This window comes from Malus sylvestris, chromosome 3, assembly GCF_916048215.2.
Source record: "Malus sylvestris chromosome 3, drMalSylv7.2, whole genome shotgun sequence".
Lineage (NCBI taxonomy): Eukaryota > Viridiplantae > Streptophyta > Magnoliopsida > Rosales > Rosaceae > Malus > Malus sylvestris.
The window spans coordinates 29,142,787-29,165,571 of record NC_062262.1 but is presented as its reverse complement, the minus strand read 5'-3'; the positions used below and the strand labels follow the sequence as shown (position 1 = coordinate 29,165,571).

General features: G+C 36.3%; 2 protein-coding genes across 3 annotated transcripts; both read right to left on the bottom strand.

Annotated features, from left to right (window-relative positions):
- Window positions 1-3,887: 3,887 nt before the first annotated feature.
- Window positions 3,888-5,465, bottom strand: LOC126616595 (uncharacterized). Its single transcript, XM_050284670.1, has one exon. It carries the CDS (start codon window positions 5,114-5,116, stop codon window positions 4,199-4,201), a length of 918 nt encoding a protein of 305 aa, XP_050140627.1. The 5' UTR covers window positions 5,117-5,465; the 3' UTR covers window positions 3,888-4,198.
- An 8,390-nt stretch (window positions 5,466-13,855) lies between these two features.
- Window positions 13,856-17,619, bottom strand: LOC126617267 (PAP-specific phosphatase HAL2-like). Of its 2 annotated transcripts, none has more exons than XM_050285294.1 (4): window positions 17,200-17,619; window positions 15,374-16,061; window positions 14,877-15,238; window positions 13,856-14,221 (listed from the first exon to the last, which is right to left on the bottom strand). In XM_050285294.1, the coding sequence occupies exons 1-3, from the start codon at window positions 17,351-17,353 to the stop codon at window positions 14,935-14,937; spliced, it is 1,146 nt and encodes a 381-aa protein (XP_050141251.1). In that variant the 5' UTR covers window positions 17,354-17,619; the 3' UTR covers window positions 13,856-14,221; window positions 14,877-14,934. The 2 variants fall into 2 exon arrangements, with proteins under 2 accessions (XP_050141251.1, XP_050141250.1); XM_050285293.1 differs by having other exon boundaries at window positions 14,872-15,238; window positions 17,200-17,618.
- Between the last annotated feature and the right edge of the window lie 5,166 nt (window positions 17,620-22,785).

Sequence of the window (22,785 nt, the reverse complement as noted above, 5' to 3'; positions counted from 1 at the left end):
AGCCCCACGATAGACACATGTCGCAATTAACATGTTTGAGAATTTTCTATTATTTGTAAGGTGAAATAGTCAAAAGCTTATAATTTAATTGGTTAACAATATTCACTATTAGAGTCGGGGTTTAGATTTACGTTTCTTTCTCTCAAGTATTATTTCTATCAAAAAGAGAAATAATAACATTCACTATTACTGTCGGAGTCTAGAGTTACATTTCTTCCTCTCCAATATCGCTTCTATCAACAGGAAAGATAAAAAGTGAAGAAGGTACCATGGACTCAAAGGGAAAGATAAAAGGTGAAGAAGGTAGTATAAAGTACATCCAAATTAAAATTGTGATCTCAACAGTAGACTAGACCGTAGCTAAGTTGGTTAAAATAATGTGTCTCATTCTCAACATCTTTGTATGAATTCTCATCTTTAGAATCTGAATTATATTAGAATGTAACTTGAATAAGAAAATATTGTTATTTCAACTTAAGAAATAAGAAGATTTGAAAAACGAAAGCCACAAGCTTACTAAAAAATGATGACGCTGCATATTCCTCCTATGCACCCGATATCGCCTGTTTAGAAAATTCTTGTGAACCTGCATGTAAAATTTTTTTTGCGGATAACCAAAAGATGAGTGCAAAAATTGTCACTTATGATTGGGGAGAATGAGACTCAAACACAATAGAGTTTGACCGTAATTCTACGTTTTATAGAAGTGAAATTGTCAAACACATAATATACAATATATTGCATCTCACCTTATTGAGCACAATGCATGTGGTTTAATATCTTAGTAGATAGGGTTGGGTTTTTCTCCATGCATTCTGAATTCGAATCCCCTCTTAAATTATTATAATAGATTTCAAACTCTCCACCTCCTCTTAGCAATAGTAATATTAAAAAAATAAAAATAAAAAAATAAAGGAAAAATTAGTATCCGGTCCCTAGTTTTTACTATTCATTGACTAAGACCTTATTAGTTCTCAAATTTTGATTTAAGTCCCTATTATTAATGTGATAATGAATTTACATGTTTATTATATAATTTTTAATATAAAAATTAGTAATTAATTTAGGGTTTAATACTCACACCTCTATTAAACTTCTAATTAATTTTCAATTCAAACATTTCCAAAATAATAAAAAATTAAATTAAATTAAGTTTGTACCTATTAGTTTTTTTTATATATATATAAAAAGATTCTCAATTTTTTAATCTTAAATGTACCCATTCATATAATTTTTCAATTTTTTAAATCTTAAATGTACCCATTCTCAAATACATCAATTTGTTATATGTAAAATGTACCCTTTTTTTAAATATAAAATCCATTCAAAATTTTTAATCCATGTTTAAACTTATATGGGTACATTCTTTTTCGTTGATTTGAGAATGTATCCATGTTTTTGTACAATAGCTTTTTTTGTTAATTTTGGTTAATGTACCCATATATATATGTATACACACACACGCATACACAATATAATAGAGAGTATAATTTATATTTTATTATTTGTAATCCCATAAATTATGGGTTTTATTTAAAATCTCATTAATATAAACAATTACAAATTTCAATTTTTAATTTTTAATTTAAAAATATAGTAACTTACATTATTATATTAATGTCAAGGACCTCAATCAAAAACTAAAAACTAACAAGGTTTCAATCAAAGAATATTGAAAGCTAGGGACCGCATCAAAAGTGTCCCAAAAATAAAAAAAAGCCCTTATTGAGCAAAGTGTGGCAAGACATAAATTTATAAAGTAAATGCGATGCATAATTAATAAACATTACCACCATAGTTGAAGTTGGAGGATGGAAGGTCGTTTGCTATTTTTAACCTTCATAGACATCACGAGATTCTATATGAAGAAAATATGACGGACTCGCACGGACTCATACATACTTAAGAAGTGCTAGCAAATTTTACACTAACTTTTGCATTTGGATCTTTTTACTTCTTCAGATAGCGCTTGTTATATTTTACACAGATAAAGACATTTTCTATGTTTCATCATTAATTCTTAACCAAAAGCATTAAAAGTTAAAAAAGTGACACGTCTCAACTGAAGAAGTGAAAAAATCCAAATGCAAAAGTTAGTATAAAAGTTATTAGCATTCTCCTTTATAGTTTTAGAGAAATATATGGATATGCCAAAATCAGTTAGGGTTTTTAATTCTCAAATCAACAACATTTGCATGCTTTCACGATCAGAAGATGTCCGATTGATGTACGATTGCGACTTCACAGCAGCACCAAAACCCTACAATCACTTACTCACACATCCCTCCACAAAAAATTATTAATGTCTTTTTTCAGGCTTATAAGAGCATTTCAGCCTCTCTTTGGGCACCATCGTACGATCCACTAGCTCTAGAATCAAACCCAGAATGTATCGTGTGAAATACATACCTAAAATTCATCCCACTAGGCCACCCCATGATGGTTGTTAGTTTAATGAAGTTGAATAAATTTTGTTGTTTTTGTGACCCATAACAACACCAGTAAAACTAAAAACCCTAAACCCCACCACTTAGACTTAGACAACAGGTCGTGTTTGTGGTGTTCGTCTCATTGTTGTGTCATGTCCGTTATTTTAACGAATCGTATCGTGTTAAATTCATTATCTTAACGGATTCTTAACAAGTTATCCGATAGCAACCCGACTCGTTAACGAGTTGACTCGTGTCATCTCGTGTCGAGTTACTGGGTCATGCAAGAAGTTGTCATGTTTAATGTCTAAACATTGCAAACGGGTCGTGATCGTGTCGTTTGCTTGTCACACCTGTTAAGTTACCGGTGACCTGATAATGACCTGATTCATTGACATGTTCTTAACAAGTAACTCGAATCGTTAATGGTTTACCTCGAACCTTATAAGTTTCATGTCAAACTTTTTGCCAAATTGAACGGATGTTTATTTGCTAAAATAAAATAGGCTTTTTAGCCAAAATAGTTCATGAGATTTGCATAACTCCTCATTTTGGTCTTTAAGATTTAAAATCAATAGAACTTGAGTTTGTCCACCCTCAATCATTTTGGTTTTTCCATGAAAAATCTCCATTGAATAAGGTTAAAACGATAAAAATACCCTCAATATTTGTCAAATCATTTGGCCTATTGTTTAATAAATTGTGAGTATTTTTGTCATTTTGGTCTTTATTTGATATAATTTTTCATGGAATGACCAAAATGGTTGATGGTAGACAAACTCAGGGACCACTTATATGGATTTCAAATCTCAAGATCAAATTGATAAGTTATGCAAATCTCAATGATCATTTCGACTAAAAAGCCAATAAAATAAGGGAGAAGACATTGGACATAACAATTAACAAGCCAAACCCGGAATTGGATCCTCTCCGAGGCAAATCCTCGGGATCCTCCTGACCCAATAGCACGGGCCGTTGGATTTTGATCCAACAACTGCACACAGGGAGCCCCTCTAAAAGTTATAATAATTGTAGCCGTTTGATCAAAATCTAACGGCCTGTGTTAGTGGGTTAGGAGGATTTTGAGGCTTTGTGTCGGAGAGGATCCAATTCCCATTGTCTTGTCTTATTACTGTTTACTCGGATGTCAGCATTCTCATTCCAGTGGGAGAAGAGAAAATAATACGCAAAGAAGATATGACTGATAATATCACACATTAGAGTAGGTCTCAGTTTGTCATATGTGAAAGTTCAAACATATAACAATGCGTCTTTATATGAAATTACGGTGCAAATGAGTCTTCCATCATAATGTCTTTATGTGGCAACTTACTCACGGTTAATGGATAAAAAATGGTCCTCTGTAGAAATTAAAGAAGATAGATTCAATTGAAATTTTGATAAATTTATGTATTTATGAATTTTGATAGGTAATGCTGCGTGTAAACACAGAGGGAGTTAGGCGCATACAGATCCAGTATGAGTCTAATTTCATTAACATATTACAAAATATAGATAACAAAATATGACAGATAATTAAAGTAAGATTATTACATGTATAATCATCTCTCTCCCCATCTGATCTGGGTCAGCTTCGCTTCTCCAGATCACAAAACTCCATACAAACACAGAAAGAAATCCATTCAGTTCTTGATTTTTGATTAATTAATTAATTATCATTACTGCAAAGTCTTCAGTGTCGTTATGTATTTATACTATTTTCGCTGACTATTTATTTCGTCTGTATGTGGGTCGGGTCGGACTGCTATTCAGCATCTCCAGTCGAGTCGGACCTCACCGGGCCCAATAACGTGCTGACTGGGCTTGCGAAACGACACGATCTGGCTGCTCGCCATAAACGCCGTGACCCGCTCCGACACCCGAATGTCCTCCATCTTCAGCTCCTGCAGCCGCCGCACGTACTCCGGCACGTGCAGTAGGTCCCACACCACCCCCACCCCACCGGGCTTCAGAACCCTCACCATCTCGCCGACAACCCTCATCCGCTCCGCCGACGCCTCCACCGTCCGATGGCCGTACTCTTTTCCGACGGTGTGGACGAACACAGCAGAGACCACGACGTCGAAGTACCCGTCCCCGAACGGCAATCTCCTGGGGTCGCCCTCGCGGCAAGTCACGTACTCCCCCACACCTTCAATCTTCGCCGTCCGCAGCGTCGACGAGAGGCTCGTCATCTTGGACCGGTCCAGGCCCACAACCCGACCCGAACTCCCCTCTTTCTTCATCTGGGTCGCCACCGCGTTTAAGAGTATGCCGCGGCCGCAGCCGAGGTCGAGGGCGTGCTTGACGGTCGACCATTCGTTGACTGAGCCGACCATGCGCTGGGCGACGTCGTAGTGGAGGGGGAGTGAGGAGTATAGGAAGTGTCCGGATGCAAAGAAGAGGCAGAGGGCGGAAAGGGCGGTGACGGAGCCAGTGAAACCGGCGGCAAAACGGGCGGTGTCGATGGGGAGGAGGCGGTGGAAAAAGAGGGTGATGGGGTTGAAATAAGTGAGGTAGAGGAGTGACAGAACGGTAAATAGGACAGCGTTGAAGAGAAAGAAGAGAATGGTGTGCAACTGGTCGAGACCGTAGATTGCGTAGATCTGAGTCCAGTCTCTGCTGCCTGGCGCCGCGCCTGATGGTTTCCCCATCTTCCTCTCTCTGAACATGTTTCCAGAAGGCATCAAATCTCCAAGACCTCGAAACAGTTGAGAAATCTCAGGGCGTTTGCCTACTGAGAAAGTAGTAGATCGCAAGTAAAGATGGTGAACAAATAATCAGGAAGTCATTCGTAGGGAGAAATCATGGGGAAGTGAGGGTCGGGGAAGTTGGAGAAAGAACAAAGAGGATCATAAATGGAGGATGACCATGGCGGCAAGATGTAACGCGCTTTTCATTTCGTCGGCTTCTCTGTATTTTTTTTTCAAATTTTAAAGGAAAAGAAAGGGGAAAAAAAGGAAGAGAGATTGAGTGGGTCGTGTAGTACGGATTGTAGAGAGAGAGAGAGAGAGAGGGTGTGAGGAGTTTGGGAAGATTTTGAAAGTGGGAAAAAGTAGATATAGGATAATTTGTTGCCGGCAAACTGGCTTAGCAGGTCACTTGATGGAAGTAGGGGAATACAAATCTAGCTTTTTTTTTTTTTTTTTTTTTTTTTTTGTAAATTGGATATTTCACTTTAAGTGATGTTTATATCCTGTGCTTATAAAACAAAACAACATTGTAATTGGATTTACATACTTTATAGTTTATATAAGTTATAGAACCCTTCTTGGGAAAAGGGATCCACTTCAAATCTCTTCTACCAAAATTACTGGATCAAGTGATTCGAATCCTTGAAATTATCCAACGGCTAAAGTTATTATAACTTTTAAAAGAACCCTTATTTTTAGCCGTTTGACCAAATTTCAAGGGCCCGGATCACTTGATCCTCTGGCCTTGGTGGAAGATATCTGGAGATGATCTCTTTCTCCATTTTTCTACTGAGAATTAGAATTTAGAAATTTAAATTGACAAAGGAAATGCAATTTTTTTCTTAGCAAATAATATTATTACACTAAGAGGGATGGATGGCGAGCTTAACCTTACAAGGGACTAGCAATAATGAGGTTTAAATTCACCTTTGTTGATAATCAAACCTAAGACCTATCACTTATCAGTAAGAGGAATATCACTAGACTGCAATATTAAGTGGCAGGAAATGCAATTAATTAACTAGGAATCAAAACCAAATTCTTATGGTAAAAAGGAAGCACCAATTACCCAAAAAAAAAAACGACGTATACTTTTCAAAAAACTTCAAATTCAAAACATCTCTTACGTGCATGAACCAACCACAATATGCACGTAGATGTAGTTATCTAAGAACATCTATTTTATTTCTTATTATTTGAGTTTGCTGGTCATGTAATTCATAGATTCATCTCAAGTAATTGTTGTTGAGTAACTGTCTAATTGTTTATCGTTGATGTAATGTGAGACGCATTTGAATCAACCACACACACAAGGGATGAGTATACCCTTACCATCTCTAAAACCGCTAACTTCATGTTTAGTTAAGTCCGTGTTAGAACTTTGAGTTTAAGTGTTTAACCCTAGTTAAGAGCTCCAATTATCATCGGTAAGTTTTATACATGAGAGCCAAGATGTACTCTATGTATTTATGAGTCCTCACATATATATGAGAGATTTTTCAGTGTGTCCCTAGAAAAATGAGCGGTACGCCATATGTAATATATAGCATACCGCCTTAAGTTTTGAACATAATAAAAAAAATCTCTCCCTATATATCTAGGAAATGGGCTTGTTTGGATGTGCTTTTAAAAAGACTGAAAACACTTTTAAAGAAAATATTTTTGGGTTTCAAAAGCACTTAAAGTGCTTTCTGCAATAAGCATCAATTATGTGCTTCTTTCAGGAAGCACTTTAAGTATTTTTACTAATGATTGGTTCTAAAAATATTTTTACCAAAAGTGCTTTCAATCATTTTAAAAACATATCTAAACAAGCTCATAGTCTTTGGTATCGGCAACTTGTTTCTTTAAACTCCGGCAAGTTCAAATGATGACGGATTCCGCCAATAATATTCCTTGCCTTGGAACCGTTGAAGCCAAAACCAATGCCTAAAAGTTGGCTAATCGAAAATTTAAAAACAAAACAATTAGGAGGCAAAAGCAAATTAATTAGTGCCTTGTCCTATTACACAAACAAGAATTTTGCAGCCGTTAAAAGGTTCGACAAGTTTGATTATTACTACTTAATTAGGATCCGCAAATCATGGGGAAACCGACGGATGATCTTTGAAATTTGACCGCCAAAACTCACTTTCACCAGCCAGCCAGACATGAGAGAGTGACCAACCGCAGGCCACAGCCATCACCAATTCAATTATGGATGTGGCCGGTTGGTTACTCTAAACGTTAAAGGATTCTTAAAGGGTTATTTAATAACGACTCGACTCGATAATAAATTTATCTGAATTCGTTATTTTCGTATCATTTTGTATCGGGTTAACGAAACGTGGTATAATTGACAAGCTTACTGCCACAGCAACCACCAATACAATCCTCTTTCTGTCCCTTCCATCCATGGATAGCAGGCCATACCGCAAAGTCTTATGGGATATCTTCTTGCTTCTCCATTCGTCATTGCGTGGACATAATTGTCACATTGGTCCCCTCCCTTTTCTTTATCTTATTATGGTTTATTTTCTTTCCTCTTTTTTTCTTTATTGATTCTTCATATTATAATAACGTCATGTTGTTTTATTATTTTACATGTTATAATATGATTTCTATAGATTTACACTAGTACATCGTAAGACGAATGGGTTGCTATTATCATATAATAGTGTTACAGTCATATTAAAAACTTTTTAATTTTGGGTAAATGTTGGCGCTCCTTTTTGTTTACTTTTTCAAATCTCCGCCAAGAACAATTCTCAGTTAAATGCATTACTTTGAAAGATGAGCACTAAATTGTATTTCTATTTGCTACTCCAATTTAAAATTCACGGACTTTTGCTCTTCGGATTAGAGAGTATTGTTCATTCGTTGTATATAATTACACCTATAAATGCAAATCATACCAATTAGTTAGGGCAGTGTGCTCGCTCTATTGGCACTCAAATTTCAATCATCCTCCCGTACGAAAATAATAATAGTGTAAAGATCACTTTATAAGAAAAATGGATACATCCATACTCGTTTGAAGGATTTTGGGAAGAAACACAAGGGACAAATGACAGAATTGCCAAAAGATGACACTAGTCTACTCATACCATTGTCATTTTCCTCCAAAGATTCAAAGGCAGTTGTAAAGAAAGAGCTTCAAGACATACTTATTAAAGACATACTTATTAAAGTCATTGCAAATAGTTGAAAAAACAATACGGAAAAAGAAGAAAGTCATTGCAAATTAAATACTAGAGAGGGAGTTGCTGGCCCCTGAAAACGCTGGAAACGCGGGAATCACAGAAAGCGACTACGTAAGCATATGTAACGTAGGGTCAAGTAGACCTTTGTACTCAGTATTATTTTTGTGTTAAATTTGTTATCTTAACTGTATTATCGTGTCAAATCAATTATTTAATGAGTTCTTAACAGGTAATATCATAACAAACCGATTTATTTACAGTTTGTTTCGTTTCGTTTCAAGTTAACAAGCAAGAAATTATCATGCTTAATGTCTAAATCTAGCAAATGATATCTTATGAAGTTTATAACCAGTGACTCGGTAGCAATCCACCTTGGTAATGGTTTGACGCAAAACTTATGATTTTCGTATCATTTTGTATTGAGTATACAAATTGTGTAAAAAATTGTCAGACATGCGATATAGGAATGCACGCACTCCGTCGGTCACACCCCGTCAACGACTTTTATAACGAAATATGGTAGTGCACTAGGCAAATTTGGTTACACCGTCAAAACTTAATATTGGTCTTATTAGGTTGATCTTGATTTGGTCTACGTAGATATGGCTAGCTAGCTAGCTTCTTCTTCATCTTATCCATTTGATTTAGTAATTCTATGATTAATCATATGTTGGTTTACTAGGTAGGAATCTTGAAATCAAAGGAAGACATTTATCAATTAGTATTTTGAAAATATGTCTTTTATTTTTTTTAACAAACGATATTATCTATATTAAGAGGGTGGGAGAGTGAGTTAAACCTCACAATGGACTAGCAATAATATGGTTCAAACTCGCCTTTAGCGAAAATCGAAGCTGAAACCTCTCAATTACCAGTGAAGAGATTACTAGACCGTAATACTAAGTGACTGTTTTATTTAATTAATTGAATGAAAATTCAACAATTAATTAACTAAAACTTAAAGCTAAGAGCTTTGATAACAAGAAAATTAAAAGTTTAGAGCATATATAACGAGGTTCAGTTAAGCTTAGCTTTCCTCTTATACCCTATAACTTTTATTAAGTATAATTAGACATTTATTTATATTCATAAATAATTTATTTAGAATTAAAAAACACCACTTAAGCTTCTGTCTAATTCTCGTCTAAGCGCTTGACCATGCCTGCCGCTTAACACCTTTTAGAATCTTGCCTTCAACTATTTTGTAATGCTTCTACTCTTAATACAACATTATATCTTCTCAGGTTCTCTGAATTGAGGTTATCCCAACGGAGGTGGATTGTCTACCCTCCCATTTCCGTACTCTTCTCATTCATTCCTGTTTGTGTGGTCACGATTAAACCACGTCAACATTTTATATTGATTTTTTTATAAAAATAATTTTTTAAAAAGTAATAAAAATATAAAATATTAACATGACTTAACCATGATCACACAAAATATGAAGGAATTAAAAAAGTATGGAAATGAGAAGGCAGACAATCTACCTTCTATCCCAACTCGATGGATTAATTAATTGAATTGGAAATGAATACCTTTATATATAGTCAGTGCAGATAGGCCTTCTAATCGGCCAACCCATAAGAGTTACGCTCTTCCCTAGATTGGAGTGCATCTCTCAAATCCATAAAGATTCGACTGTATTTGCATCGGGCAAAACCACCGTTATGTTCCTTTCTTTTGTCTCAAAGCCGTACTATGTATTATATTCTCAAGCGTAAATCACTAGATAGAATAAAATTCTCTTTACGCGTTTTTAGGATTGTTTTTTTAGTACAACGATAATGTTAATAGGTTAGATAGTTAGTTGTTAGGAAAAAGAAAAATCGGTGAAAGTCGAACCCATCAGAATGCATAGACATGATTGTGTTATTACAATATAATTTACATACATACATAAAATATAAATTATGAATTGCTAATTAATTAATTATTTAAAATGTAGAGCATATTAACATGCAAGAAATGAAAATTGAATTTTTTTTAGTCAAACAATAGATTAGATTAGGGAATAAGGTTCGATCTCACGCCATGATGTAAGAGTAATATTTTTCTACCATTATTATAGAGGGCTACTTGCAAATTAAAGTTACTTTGATTATTGAGTTTTTAGCAGAGGGGATTAAGCTAGGTGGGTAGGTAGTGTTTCCACCGTCTTATATTCAAATTAAAAAAACAGTAATTATAAGTTAGTGTAATTAAAAAAAAAACATATTTGAGTTAAAAGAAAAAAAAAATTAGCAAATGGTGGGTTACTCTAATTAAATAAGACATTTATCTTTAATTCCTTGCGTTTCGAATTCAAATTCAAATTTTCTTTTCTGTACGAAATAGACAAAATCAGATTATGATCGACATGTTTGCTTTACTTTTTAACTAATTTATTGTATTTTGTTTTGTTTTAACAAATGATAGTATCTACATTAAGAATGTGTGAGAGTAAATTAAGCTTTACAATAGACGAGTCATAATAATGTAACAATATCATTCGACTGTAGTACTAAGTAACAATTAATTTATTGTACTTATATTCGCAACAATGGAAGAATACCAAATTGTACTTAACAAGATGAAGACGATGATGAGGCTCTTAGTGTGATTGTTTTGTCCACAACCAATAGTAATAAACTTCAAATTAATAAGGAAAACTTGGACCGCAACCGTCATGTACTTGTTTCTTCGTTAAGAGCTACGGCTGCCTAACACATTAGACTCATGAGATCTGACCTAACATTGACTTGTGTTCACTAATTTCTTTATATCCTTTAATCCAAGTTTCATATTTCAATTTTTAAGTTGGCCATTAATTTAAAACTTGTTTAGATGTACTTTTAAAATGATTGAAAGAGTTTTTGGTGAAAATATTTTTAGAACGAATCTTTAGTAAAGATGCAAGTAAATCCTGGAAAAACACTTAAAGTGCTTCCTGGAAGAAGCACATAACTGATGTTTCTTGCAGAAAACACTATAAGTGCTTTTGGACCCAAATTTTTTTTTCCTCTAAAAGTGCTTTCAGTCATTTTAAAATCACATACAAATGAGTCCTAAATCTGTCAATGAATATACATATATAGGATTCGGTAAAAAAAATATACATATATAGGAGGCCTTTAAGGGAAGGGATTTTCATTAGTTGTGGAGCCCACACCGCATCGAACTTCAAAGATTAGAGTCGTCTATTTTTTCAAGTTTCACCTCTTAGTCATCCTTGCAAAATATTAGCCAACTTGAAAATATTTGAGGCATATAATTGAGTTCAAAGAATTTGACGAAAACTTTGTTCTATAAAAAACAATGAAATTTCATTGTCATAATTAAATAGGCAAATGGTTCAATTGAATTGAATTTTTGCATGGACGATCATGAATCGAGACTTAGAAAATAAACGATTTGGATCGTTGAAGTTTGTTATAGGATGGGTCTCACAACTAATCTCCAGTTTTTCAAAAAAAAAAAAGAAACGAGGATATATGTATATTTTGTGAACATATATATATGAACAATGCAGGCGCGCAAAGAATAAAAAAGTTAATGAAAACATATATATGGAATCCAGCCAAACATTGATTGAATTACAAGTATCTCTCAGTCTCGGTGGATTTGGAATGGAAAGTAAAGTCAATTCCGGCAAACTGATGCATCCCATGCCATGGAGTTTGGGTGCCAACTGCACTCGCAGCCGGCAGCCCACTGGTAATCTGGTAAGGCTATTTCTTTCTTCCCTCTTTCTGTGGATTTAGAGTTGGAAATTTTCTCTCATGTTGAAATCTTCAAACAAATTGTATTTTCTTTGGTTTCTGATGTTTGAATACCGACAATCACTTAGAAATTACATGTGGCATGTTAATTCAAAGTGCTTTTTTTTTATATTAGCTTTAATGGAAATTTAAACTTACGTGATTAGTTTGTGAATACGGAACAAGGTCACGTCACATTACTATTTAACCAGAATTATAAAACTTACATTTGTTTTCATTAAACACCCTAGAAGTGGGACCCTTAATATAATCCTATCTAGAATGAGGATTCTCTCCGGATCCTCTTTGTGAGGATCTCAGGAATCTTCAAATCGTGTCCGTTCATCGTACATCGTGCAATCATAAATCATTTTAAATACTTTTATTTAAAATCAAACTTGAATAATATCTAATGAAAAATGACCATAAGATATACGATCAATGAATACAATTTAAGAATCCGCGGAATCCTGACAAATAGGATCCGGAGAGGATCCTCATTCTCATATCCAAACCAATCATTTGTAAAAAAAAGAGACCCAACTGTGTATACAAGGTATATTAGTGGTTTTCAAAAGCTAATCAATCAGTAAGATAATAAGACAGATCACTCGTTTGGTTTTTTTTTTCTTTTTTTTTTAATTTTTAATTTTTATAAAAATAGGACTAGCTGATAGCTTTGTTACGGTAATCCACTATTTCAAAGGCCTAGAAGACTCACAGAGGCATTTCAGCATTCCTTGACCACTATCGTGCATTCACAAGCGTAAAAAATTGAACACAAGACATGCCGCGCGGTATACAGACCTGCAGTTTGTCCCCAACCACTGAACCACCCGTGATGGTTGCTCACTCATTTGGTTTCACGCAACACTAGTTCACAAGATAACCATTGATAATTCTTTGAGGTCATCCTTCAAATATATCTCTACAAAAATTCACTCCAATTGAAAAAGTGTATCTAATTGTAACTGACATGCACAATATTGTGGATAAACAATAAAATGTTCATGACAATAATCAAATGACCAAACAACTTCAATTTGGATGAGAATTTGTAAAATTAATCTTTGAATGAAGACTGTTTACACAGTAGATTAAATTATAAAAACTTCCCATAAACATTTTTTTTTTGTCAAACGATATATTTGTTAGATTAGAGAGCTGATGAGGTTTGAACTCACGCTGTGATGCAAGGACAACACTTCTCTCCAGCACTGTGCTAAAGGGCCACTTGCTTTCATAAACAAATGCATAACGCCTTATTAACAAGTTAGTTCTTCCAACACTGTATCTAACACCTGATCCTTTCAATCAAACTTAAATTTTCCATTAATATTCTGATAAGGGTAACAAAACAAACTGAAACAGAAAAGGAAAAACAGTTCCGTGATAGTGTTTTGAACTAATATATTTACTTCCAATGTGAGGAGCGGAAAATGACACTAACAAACAAAACTAGGAAGGCCTCCACTCCGGAGGACTATGCCTAAGCTCTTTAGCAAGACCATCAAGCTACAGCCACCCAGCACTCCCTGGCTTTTGGAGGAAACAACAGGTGCTAGATCAATTTAACAACTGAGGCTAACTGATACTCTATCCTGTAGCGAAAATTACGAAGAAAAAAACCAGCGCATAATATACAGCTAAATTACCAGTTTAGGCGCCAATCAGCTCGCAGACATCACAGTTTGGGTAAACCGAAACAACTAAGTTGACTAAATATGAACAACGATCTCATGGGTTCACCGGATAAGCAAAATCGTAGCTTAAAACATCAATAGAAGGTAATGCCATAAAAAAAAAGAGGAGTATTTTGGTAAAAATTGTTTCTATTTCTTTTTTGGCTCAACAAAATGGTCATCAACTGATTTCTGTAGACTGATTGCTAGACAAAACTGTGAACCCAAATTGCTACACCCCTAGCAGCCATCAACTGGGTGCAGCTATGCAGTGAAAGTGATTTATATGCACTGACATTTTATTGAAATGACACTGCTGTTGCAAAAAAATTTACTTTGAAGATCTTACTGATAAATATTTGACTATTGAGCGGCAGTATAACAGTGCCATTTTCCTGAACTCAGTTGAACACGTCACCAGACAAAATACTTCCTTCTATATACTTGACCTTGGCGTTAGCACATGAATGTCGTCAAGAATCCTTCTCACTGCTTGCCCTGAAAGATTTCAAAGAGGCGTAAATATTTCTTTGCACAAAGCTCAGTAAAGGATACAAATGAGCAACCAGGTTAGTGAATGTGTGCAGTGCAACCAAGTTTACCATACGGAACCTTCTTCAAATTTACAAGGAATTCTCTTCGGTATCCAAACTGTTGGGACTTTTGAGTTCCAGCATTTACAAATAACTACTTATTAAGTCAGCCCTGTCAAACAATTGTCCAACTGGGGAGATAAAGGTAGATGACATCGGAAGCAGGAGATTTGAGTCTCAAATTTATTATGAAAAGAGAAATATTGGGAAATCTGAGGGTGTTGAAATACGTGAGAGATGGAAATGAGATGTACAATGAACCTAGTTTGGCAAGATTCACTTATGTGATGCATAAGTAGAAACAAAGAGGATTTCTCGCTTCCATAAGTTTGAATAGCTCCCACTAAATTTGTTAAAAGAGGTCTGGAATTATTCACTTCCCTTCTGTTTCCATCCATGAAGCAAACAGGGTAGAAATACTACATCAGACAATCCCAAAACACCGAGTCATACAACTAGCTCACTCATAAGCCACTGACTCAGTAAGTTATATTGGAAAGCGGATCAAACCGTGATGAAGATCTTTTGTAATGTAAAACAAATACTACTAATGACCTTACCTTACCAAAATTGCAAAATTTACTGCCACTGTGGTCCGTTGGCATGGAACAGAAAGCCTCATAAATTAGAAGAGTCCCAGCTGGCATACACGGCATCAATGATTTTCTCATGCAGTGTTGCCCCAGAACAAACAACTATGCCCCTGTCAAGTCCTTCTAAGTAAGGTCCTTTTGAAAAGTCCAGGGGACGCCCTCCAGCATCAGTTACGACACCTCCGGCCTCTTCTACAATGACAACACCAGCAGCGTGATCCCATATCTTCTCCTTGTATCCAGTCCTTGCAAACTTCATGAATAGCTCAGCATCTCCTCGAGCTATGGCTGCATATTTCACCATGCTATAGACACGGAGGGGTTGATTTCTACCAATATGATATGAAAGGAAAATATCAATAGAGCACAAGTAAAACTATAGTTGCCAGTCTCTTTCTACCCCAGTAAAAAAGACATGCGAGGTGAGCACATCGATGTATAGAAATAATTAAGTAACTATGTACCTAAGCCCTACGCTGTGAGCAAGTCCTGCTGTGAAGGAGTGGTCTGAATTTGCTTTCTCGACAGGTTCACAACTAGTGGCCAGTGCGGGGTCATCGATGGAAGAAACCCGAACAAGTCTTGCAGAATTCGGCCACACAAACTTCTTATCCCCACGGATTGGTGGCTGCATCCATGCCTCACCACTGCCTCTCCTCGCATACATCACACAACCTCTTTCCCACATATCGTCAGAAGGTGGAGACAACCTTGACATGTTTTCATGGTACTGATAATGATAACTGAGCAATTCCTTCTTCATTGGGTAATTAGGGCACCCGAGTACTCCAATAACAACTTTCCCATCCTCAATCAATGCTAAAGCTACAGCATATTGATCCCCACGCACAAACCCTAATGTTCCGTCAATAGGATCAAGTACCCAATGTCTACCTTTGGGGCCTCCCTCTGAGTTGCATCGGCTGATAGCCTCAAGAACTTGAGCAGTGTTGAGGGATTTTGGTGGACTTTTAAGACCATACTTGGGTGCTCCAGCTAAGCACTCATTAACAGTGTTTACAACAGCTTCCAGCAAACCCGCTGAGTCAGCCTGAGAGAGCGTTTGTACATCTTCTTCAGCAATAACGGATACATTTTGACTCCCAAAGAACTCAGACAGTATCCAGCTAACGGTTGCTTGCACACTCCAATCTGTTCACTCACAATGTCAATGGAATTAGCCAAAGGTTATATGATATACAAAGAGGAATCAATATGAGTTGGAGAGCCTGATCTTTTCAGTTGCTATAAACATAAAAAGTAGATTCTCCAGAAACTGGCTCTTTCCTCTCCAGCTCCAATTGCTTTCATTTTCTGAAAATTTATAATTGAAGAAGAGCACCAAGCAATTTCTAGCATATGAAAGTTCTGGTAAGGATATTAAACCAACTTACGGTAAACAAAGAAAACCCTCATAAAAAAAGGTAAGATAAAACGAAATCCCTTGTTGAAAGCTTACAAATTCTCTAACTAAGATCATAAAATGATGGACATAAACTTCTGTGGCTCATACGTGTAGGTACTGTTTTTTTATTAAGCTTCACAACAATGAAACAGTATTTCAAATTTAATGCAAGACACAAAAGCCACTAAAAGGTGTGCCCCTCCATTTCTATAAAACAATGATATTTGTGTTTTCACATAATGCTCTCACAGGTTCTATAACTTCTACTTGAAAAATGCTCCACTCCCACCCCCACCATATTCACTTTTAAGACAAATCTCAATGAACCTTTGCATGGATAATTAGCCGACGGAACTCAGGCTCCGTGTATAAAATGTTCTCCATAGAGATCATTCAACAAGAATGGCATACCATCAGACAATACCCCAACAATGTTCATCTGCTGGTCAGTCCCTTTTACTTAAAAAGCACTTAGAAAAGAAGATTCTGGTCCCATACGAAGCGAAAAACCTACTCCATAGTGACGAAAGAAAACCTCTGAAGACAATGCACCTAATATCAAGTACCTAAATTCATAAACGGCGTATATTTGTTATCATTTTCAAAAATTAAACTTACATTGTCCATCATAATTTGTTAAGAGTATCCCCTTATCACCTTAACTAAAAGGCAAATCAATTCAAGAACTACTAAGCATACGACCCTGTATTGAGGAACCCAAAGCGATGTATTCATCTCAAAACTATCTATCGAAGGTACTACATTGCACAAGTTTGCCAAAATTAAGGAAACCACAAACAGAAAAACAGCAGAACATTTCTCAAATAAAAAACCTCCGATATCAAAGAAAACACAACCAGAGAGCAATGTTTCAATTCATAGTACCTGCGACAGTCACAGGAGAATCATCGTCCTTGGACTTAACGAGGCCACTGCCACCTGACACCAGCCCCTCCTGCAGCCTCTGACACAGAGCACACGCCATGTGAACCACTCTCACCGCCACATCCAGCTCCTCACCGTATCTCCCGCCCTCCATACCTCAATCTCAACAACTTCCGACGACACCCAGATGGATTGAATTCACAAACGAGGAGAAAGCATCAATCTTTGAGGTAGTCACCTCGGGATTCGTGCAGATTAAGGTTCCTACATTCTTGGGTTGCTGATTTTTGAGGGGTTTTTATGCAGTGCTTTCTGCTTTGCAATGGCAATGGCGTTCAGCGATGCAGTAACTTTTTGTGCGACTAAAACATTTGGGGATTTTTTATTGGGTTGTGGAATTTCCTCTGGTGGCATTTGTATTTTGTGGGATTTTATGTGTTTGGGTGGAAGGATAGTTTGGAAGAAAAGCACATGTGGTCAAAACATGTGGTCAAAAAGTTCGTTTTTCAGTGTCCACACTGCCGGGTTTAATGTGACCACAGGTGTCCCTGTCGCTAGCTTTATTTCTTTTTCTTTCTTTTGAGTATACGTGGAGAATAGTGTTTGAACAGGCGAGTAACTTATACAAAATGAGTTAGGTGTTGAAAATATTAACAGTTGAAAACATTAATAGTTCAAAATATTGACATTGTTATGAATGTCCACACACAGATTTTCAATGTTCACAAATGTGATGTAGACTTTGGAAACAACGGATTGTATTTTCAAAGTTATGTGATGTAAATTTCAAAATGTAATAATGCGAGTTACTCTATAAATATAGCATTCGACTGCAATCAAAACACACCGAAAGAAAGAAAGATCAATAACATCATCTATTCCTCCCTCTTTTATTTTTCATCCCTTACTGCTATAGTTACAGTGTGAAATTTTATCTCTGCTTCGCTCCTGTTACTAGTAAATGTTATTTCTCTAACTTTTACATATTTATAACACGTTATCAGCACGAGTCTCTAAAACCTAACAATTTTCTCATTTCTCTTCGCCGAACGAAAGAAAGGAAAAAATGTTTCCTCTAAGGTTTTTACTATTCATCTTCTTCCTCTGCCTTAACTGCGCAATATACCATCGCGACGAACTGTTTGCTCCATACCTGCTTCTAGCTCTTAACCTAACAGATACATATATCTTTGATTTCTTGTTTGGTGTAAATCTTGATTACTAACCCAGTATTTATTTATGTTGATTTTACTGCAATCCAAGATGGTGCGGTACAATTGCCCATCTTGAACTGCAAATTTAATCTTACTACGATCCAAGATGGTGCGGTATCATCGCCTATCTTGGACTATAGATCTAATTTTACTGCAATTTTAGATGGTGCGGTATAATCGCCCACCCTGCTATGCGTATTTAAATTTTTCCTGCTACTGGAATGGTGCGGAATAATCGTCCATCCTATGTTATATTATTTCAATGAGAATGGTACAATACAATCACCCTCCTCATTTATCTTGAAAATCTCGAGTCTGAAGTTTCGAGTGCTTATCATTTTGGCTTGAAGATCAAAATGAAAAATTTGTAAGAACCAGAAGTTCTAACACTATATTCCTTCAGGAATACATATTATTGCAAGTTCTTACACATCTCATTTTCTTTCAGAAAAGAAAATGGCCAACTTGGCAAAGCTTGATTTTGCTGCCCTGGACATTACTAGGAAGAATTACCTTACCTGGGTACTGGATACCAAGATCCATCTGGAAGCAGGGAATCTTGGAGATACCATCAGGGAAGAGAACAACTCATCCTCTCAAGATCAGGCGAAGACCATGATTTTTATTCGTCGTCATCTTGATAAGGGATTAAAGAACGAATACTTAACTGTTAAAGATCTGTTAGCCCTATGGAAGGCATTGAGAAACAGATACAATCATCAAACAACGGTGATTCTTCCAAGGGCTCGCTATGAGTGGACTCACCTAAGGATCCAGGATTTCAAGTCAATGGCAGAGTACAATTCTGCATTATTCAGAATTACATCTCAGATGAAGCTATGTGGGGATACTATTACTGAGGAAGATTTGTTGGAAAAGACTTTCAGCACATTTCATGCCTCTAACGTGCTCCTGCAGTTGCAGTATAGAGCACGAGGCTTCACTGAATACAACTAACTGATATATGTGCTCTTGGTAACTGAACAAAACAATGAGCTTGTGATGAAAAATCATTAGTCCTGAACTACTGGATCTGCACCATTCCCAGAAGTGAATGCTGCTTCATTCGAAGTGAACGCCACATCATCTGGTGGCGATAATCATAAACGAGGACGTGGCCACAAGCGAGGTCAGTAGAACAGGAAATGCAAGAACCATGGTGGTCAGTTTCACAATCAGGTTCTAATGCATAATTCAGGCTAGAGTTTTAAAAATGTGAATCGCCACAAAGGCAAAGCTCACATGAACAATGCTCCCAGGAACTCTGAATGAGTTTGCCATATGTTTGGTGGCAATAGGCATTGAGTGCATACTTGTCGTACCCCAAAACATCTAGTGGATCTATATCAAGTCTCCCTCAAGGAGAAGAGTGTCGAGATTAATTTTCTCGACCAGGCTAAACCAATAGATATACCTGATCCAGCGTGCGACTTATCAGGGCAGTTAAACACAACTCACCTAGATGTTTCAGACTTCATTGTGGAAAGAGGGAATGAAGTGTATCGGTCCGACTGAATCATTTATGTTTGATGTATTTTTATTATGCTGAACTTGTAGTCTGAAACTAGCATTTCAGATTCAATAAAAATGGCATGTAAATTTCCTGTTACAACTTAATTCTAACTTTGATTCCCTTACTCAGAAAGCATCGATAAAAACTATGGTCATTCTCAAAACATGAGAAATTGCGAAGATATTTTTCTTGCAGATTGCGCAACTACGCATACAATACTTCGAGATCGAAAATATTTCTCAAGATTGATACTTACAAAAGTAAGGGTAACAACAATATCAAGACCTTCAGATGTAATTGAAGGCTCAGGAAAAGTCCAGATTATGTTACCAAATGGAACAATATTGTCCATACAGAATGCGTTGTATGCTACTAGATCTACTCGAAATTTGTTGAGTTTCAAATACATACGTTTAAATGGATACCACATTGAAACGAAAAGTGCAGAAAATGTGGAGTATCTATGCATTACCTCTAATGATACCCAAAAGCGTATATTGGAGAAGTCGCATGGTTTGTCGAGTGGATTGTATTATACATACATAAAGACAGTTGAATCACATACTGTCATGAACCAGAAGTTCATTGATTCAAAAGTTTACATGTTTTGGTATGACCGTCTGGGTCAACCAGGATCTACCATGATGCGTAGAATCATTACCAACTTTAATGGACATCCATTATTGAGCAGACACATTGCTATCTCAAATGATAACCCTTGCAAGGCTTGTTCTCAAGGAAGTTGGTAATTAGATCATCACAACTAAAGGCTGATGCTGAATCCCCATTATTTCTGCAAAGAATTCAAAAGGATATTGTGGGTCTATTCAACCATCATGTGGACCATTTCGATATTTTATGGTTTTGGTTGATGCATCTACCAGATGGTCAAATGTTTGTCTATTGTCTACTCGAAATGTAGCTTTTGCGAGACTTCTTGCTCAGATAATTAAGTTACGAGCACAGTTCCCAGATTACCCCATTAAGTCAATCCGACTTGATAATGCTGGTGAATTTACGTCTCAAACCTTTGATGATTACTGCATGACATTGGGTATTGATGTTGAACACCCTATTCCTTATATCCATACTCAAAATGGTCTAGCAGAAGTATTGATCAAACGACTTCAGTTAATAGCTTGCACTCTGCTCATGAAAACAAAATTGCCAGTTTCTGCATGAGGACATGCCATCTTACATGCTGCATCATTGGTTCGATTAAGACCTATAGCCAACCACCAATACTCTTCAGTACAACTCGTGTTTGGTCATCAGCCAAACATTTCACATTTACGAGTTTTTTGTTGTGCTGCTTATGTGCCTATTGCACCCCCGCAACGCACTAAAATGAGACATCAGCATATACTGGGAATTTATGTGGGTTTTGATTCACCATCTATCATTAGATATTTGGAACCCTTAACATGTAATATGTTTACAACTCGTTTTGCTGATTGTCACCTTGATGAGACAGTCTTCCCGTCGTTATGGGGAGAAAAGACCGTTCCAGAAGAACGGAAAGAGCTGAAATGGGTTGTTCCCACATTGTCTCATTTTGATCCACGTAGTACTCAATGTGAAAATGAAGTGAAAAGGATCGTTCATCTTCAAAGCATTGTCAATCAAATTCCAGATGCATTTAATGATGCTATGAAAGTGACAAAATCACATATACCAGCTACAAATGCACATGCAAGAATTGATGTCCTTGTTAGACAAAATAAAGTGGCAGCGAATGATTCATCTGGTGCACGCCTGAAGCGTGGTAGACCCCCAGGTTCAAAAGATTCAGCTCCTCGAAAGAGAAAGATAAGTGCATAGCTGAATTTAAATGAAATCATTCAGGAAGAGAGAATGAATGACAAATCTACAGTTCATGATTCTGGACTTCCAGAAAAAGAAAATGTCCTTGATGAGACACATGTTCCTTAAGACACAGCAGTACATGAGAGCAAAAAAATCTCCATATATTATGCATGTAATAATGAATTGTGGGGTCGAAATGAAATAATCATCGACGAAATGTAAACAGAGATAAGATTGGCCTATGTGGAAATATGCAATCGAGGCAGAATTAAATTTCTTGGAAAGACGAAATGTTTTTGGACTAGTAGTCCAAACCCCGCCTGGTGTAAATCCCGTGGGTTACAAATGAGTATTCACAAGGAAACGTAATGAGAAAAACGAGATTGAAAGATATAAAGCACGACTCGTTAGCACAAGGTTTTTCACAAAGACCTGAAATTGATTATGAGGAGACATACTCTCCTGTAATGGACGCAATTATGTTACTTAATAAGTTTAGTGATTTAAGAAAAACTTAACATGCGACTTATGGATGTCATCACCGCGTATCTATATGGAGAATTAGATACTGACATATATATCAAAGTCCCAGAAGGACTTAAGTCGCCTGAAATAACTAACAAATCACGAGGTACGCTTTCGATCAAATTAAGGCGATCATTGTATAGGCTGAAACAATCTGGACGAATGTGGTATAATCGTCTTAATGAGTATTTGATCAAAGAAGGGTATATCAATAATGTCATTTGCCTTTGTGTGTTCATTAAGAAATCCAACTCTGGATTTTCTATACTGGCAATATATGTCAATGATATGAACCTAGTTGGAACTCCTGAAGAGCTCAATAAAACTGCTGAATATCTGAAAAGTGAATTTGAAATGAAAGACCTTGAAAAAATGAAATTTTGTCTCGACCTGCAGATCGAACATTATGCTTTGGTCCACCAATCAGCTTATATTGAAAAAATCCTAAAGCAATTTGGTATGGACAAGGCTTATCCACTCAACACGCCAATGATTGTTCGTTCTCTGGACATTAAGAAAGATTCATTC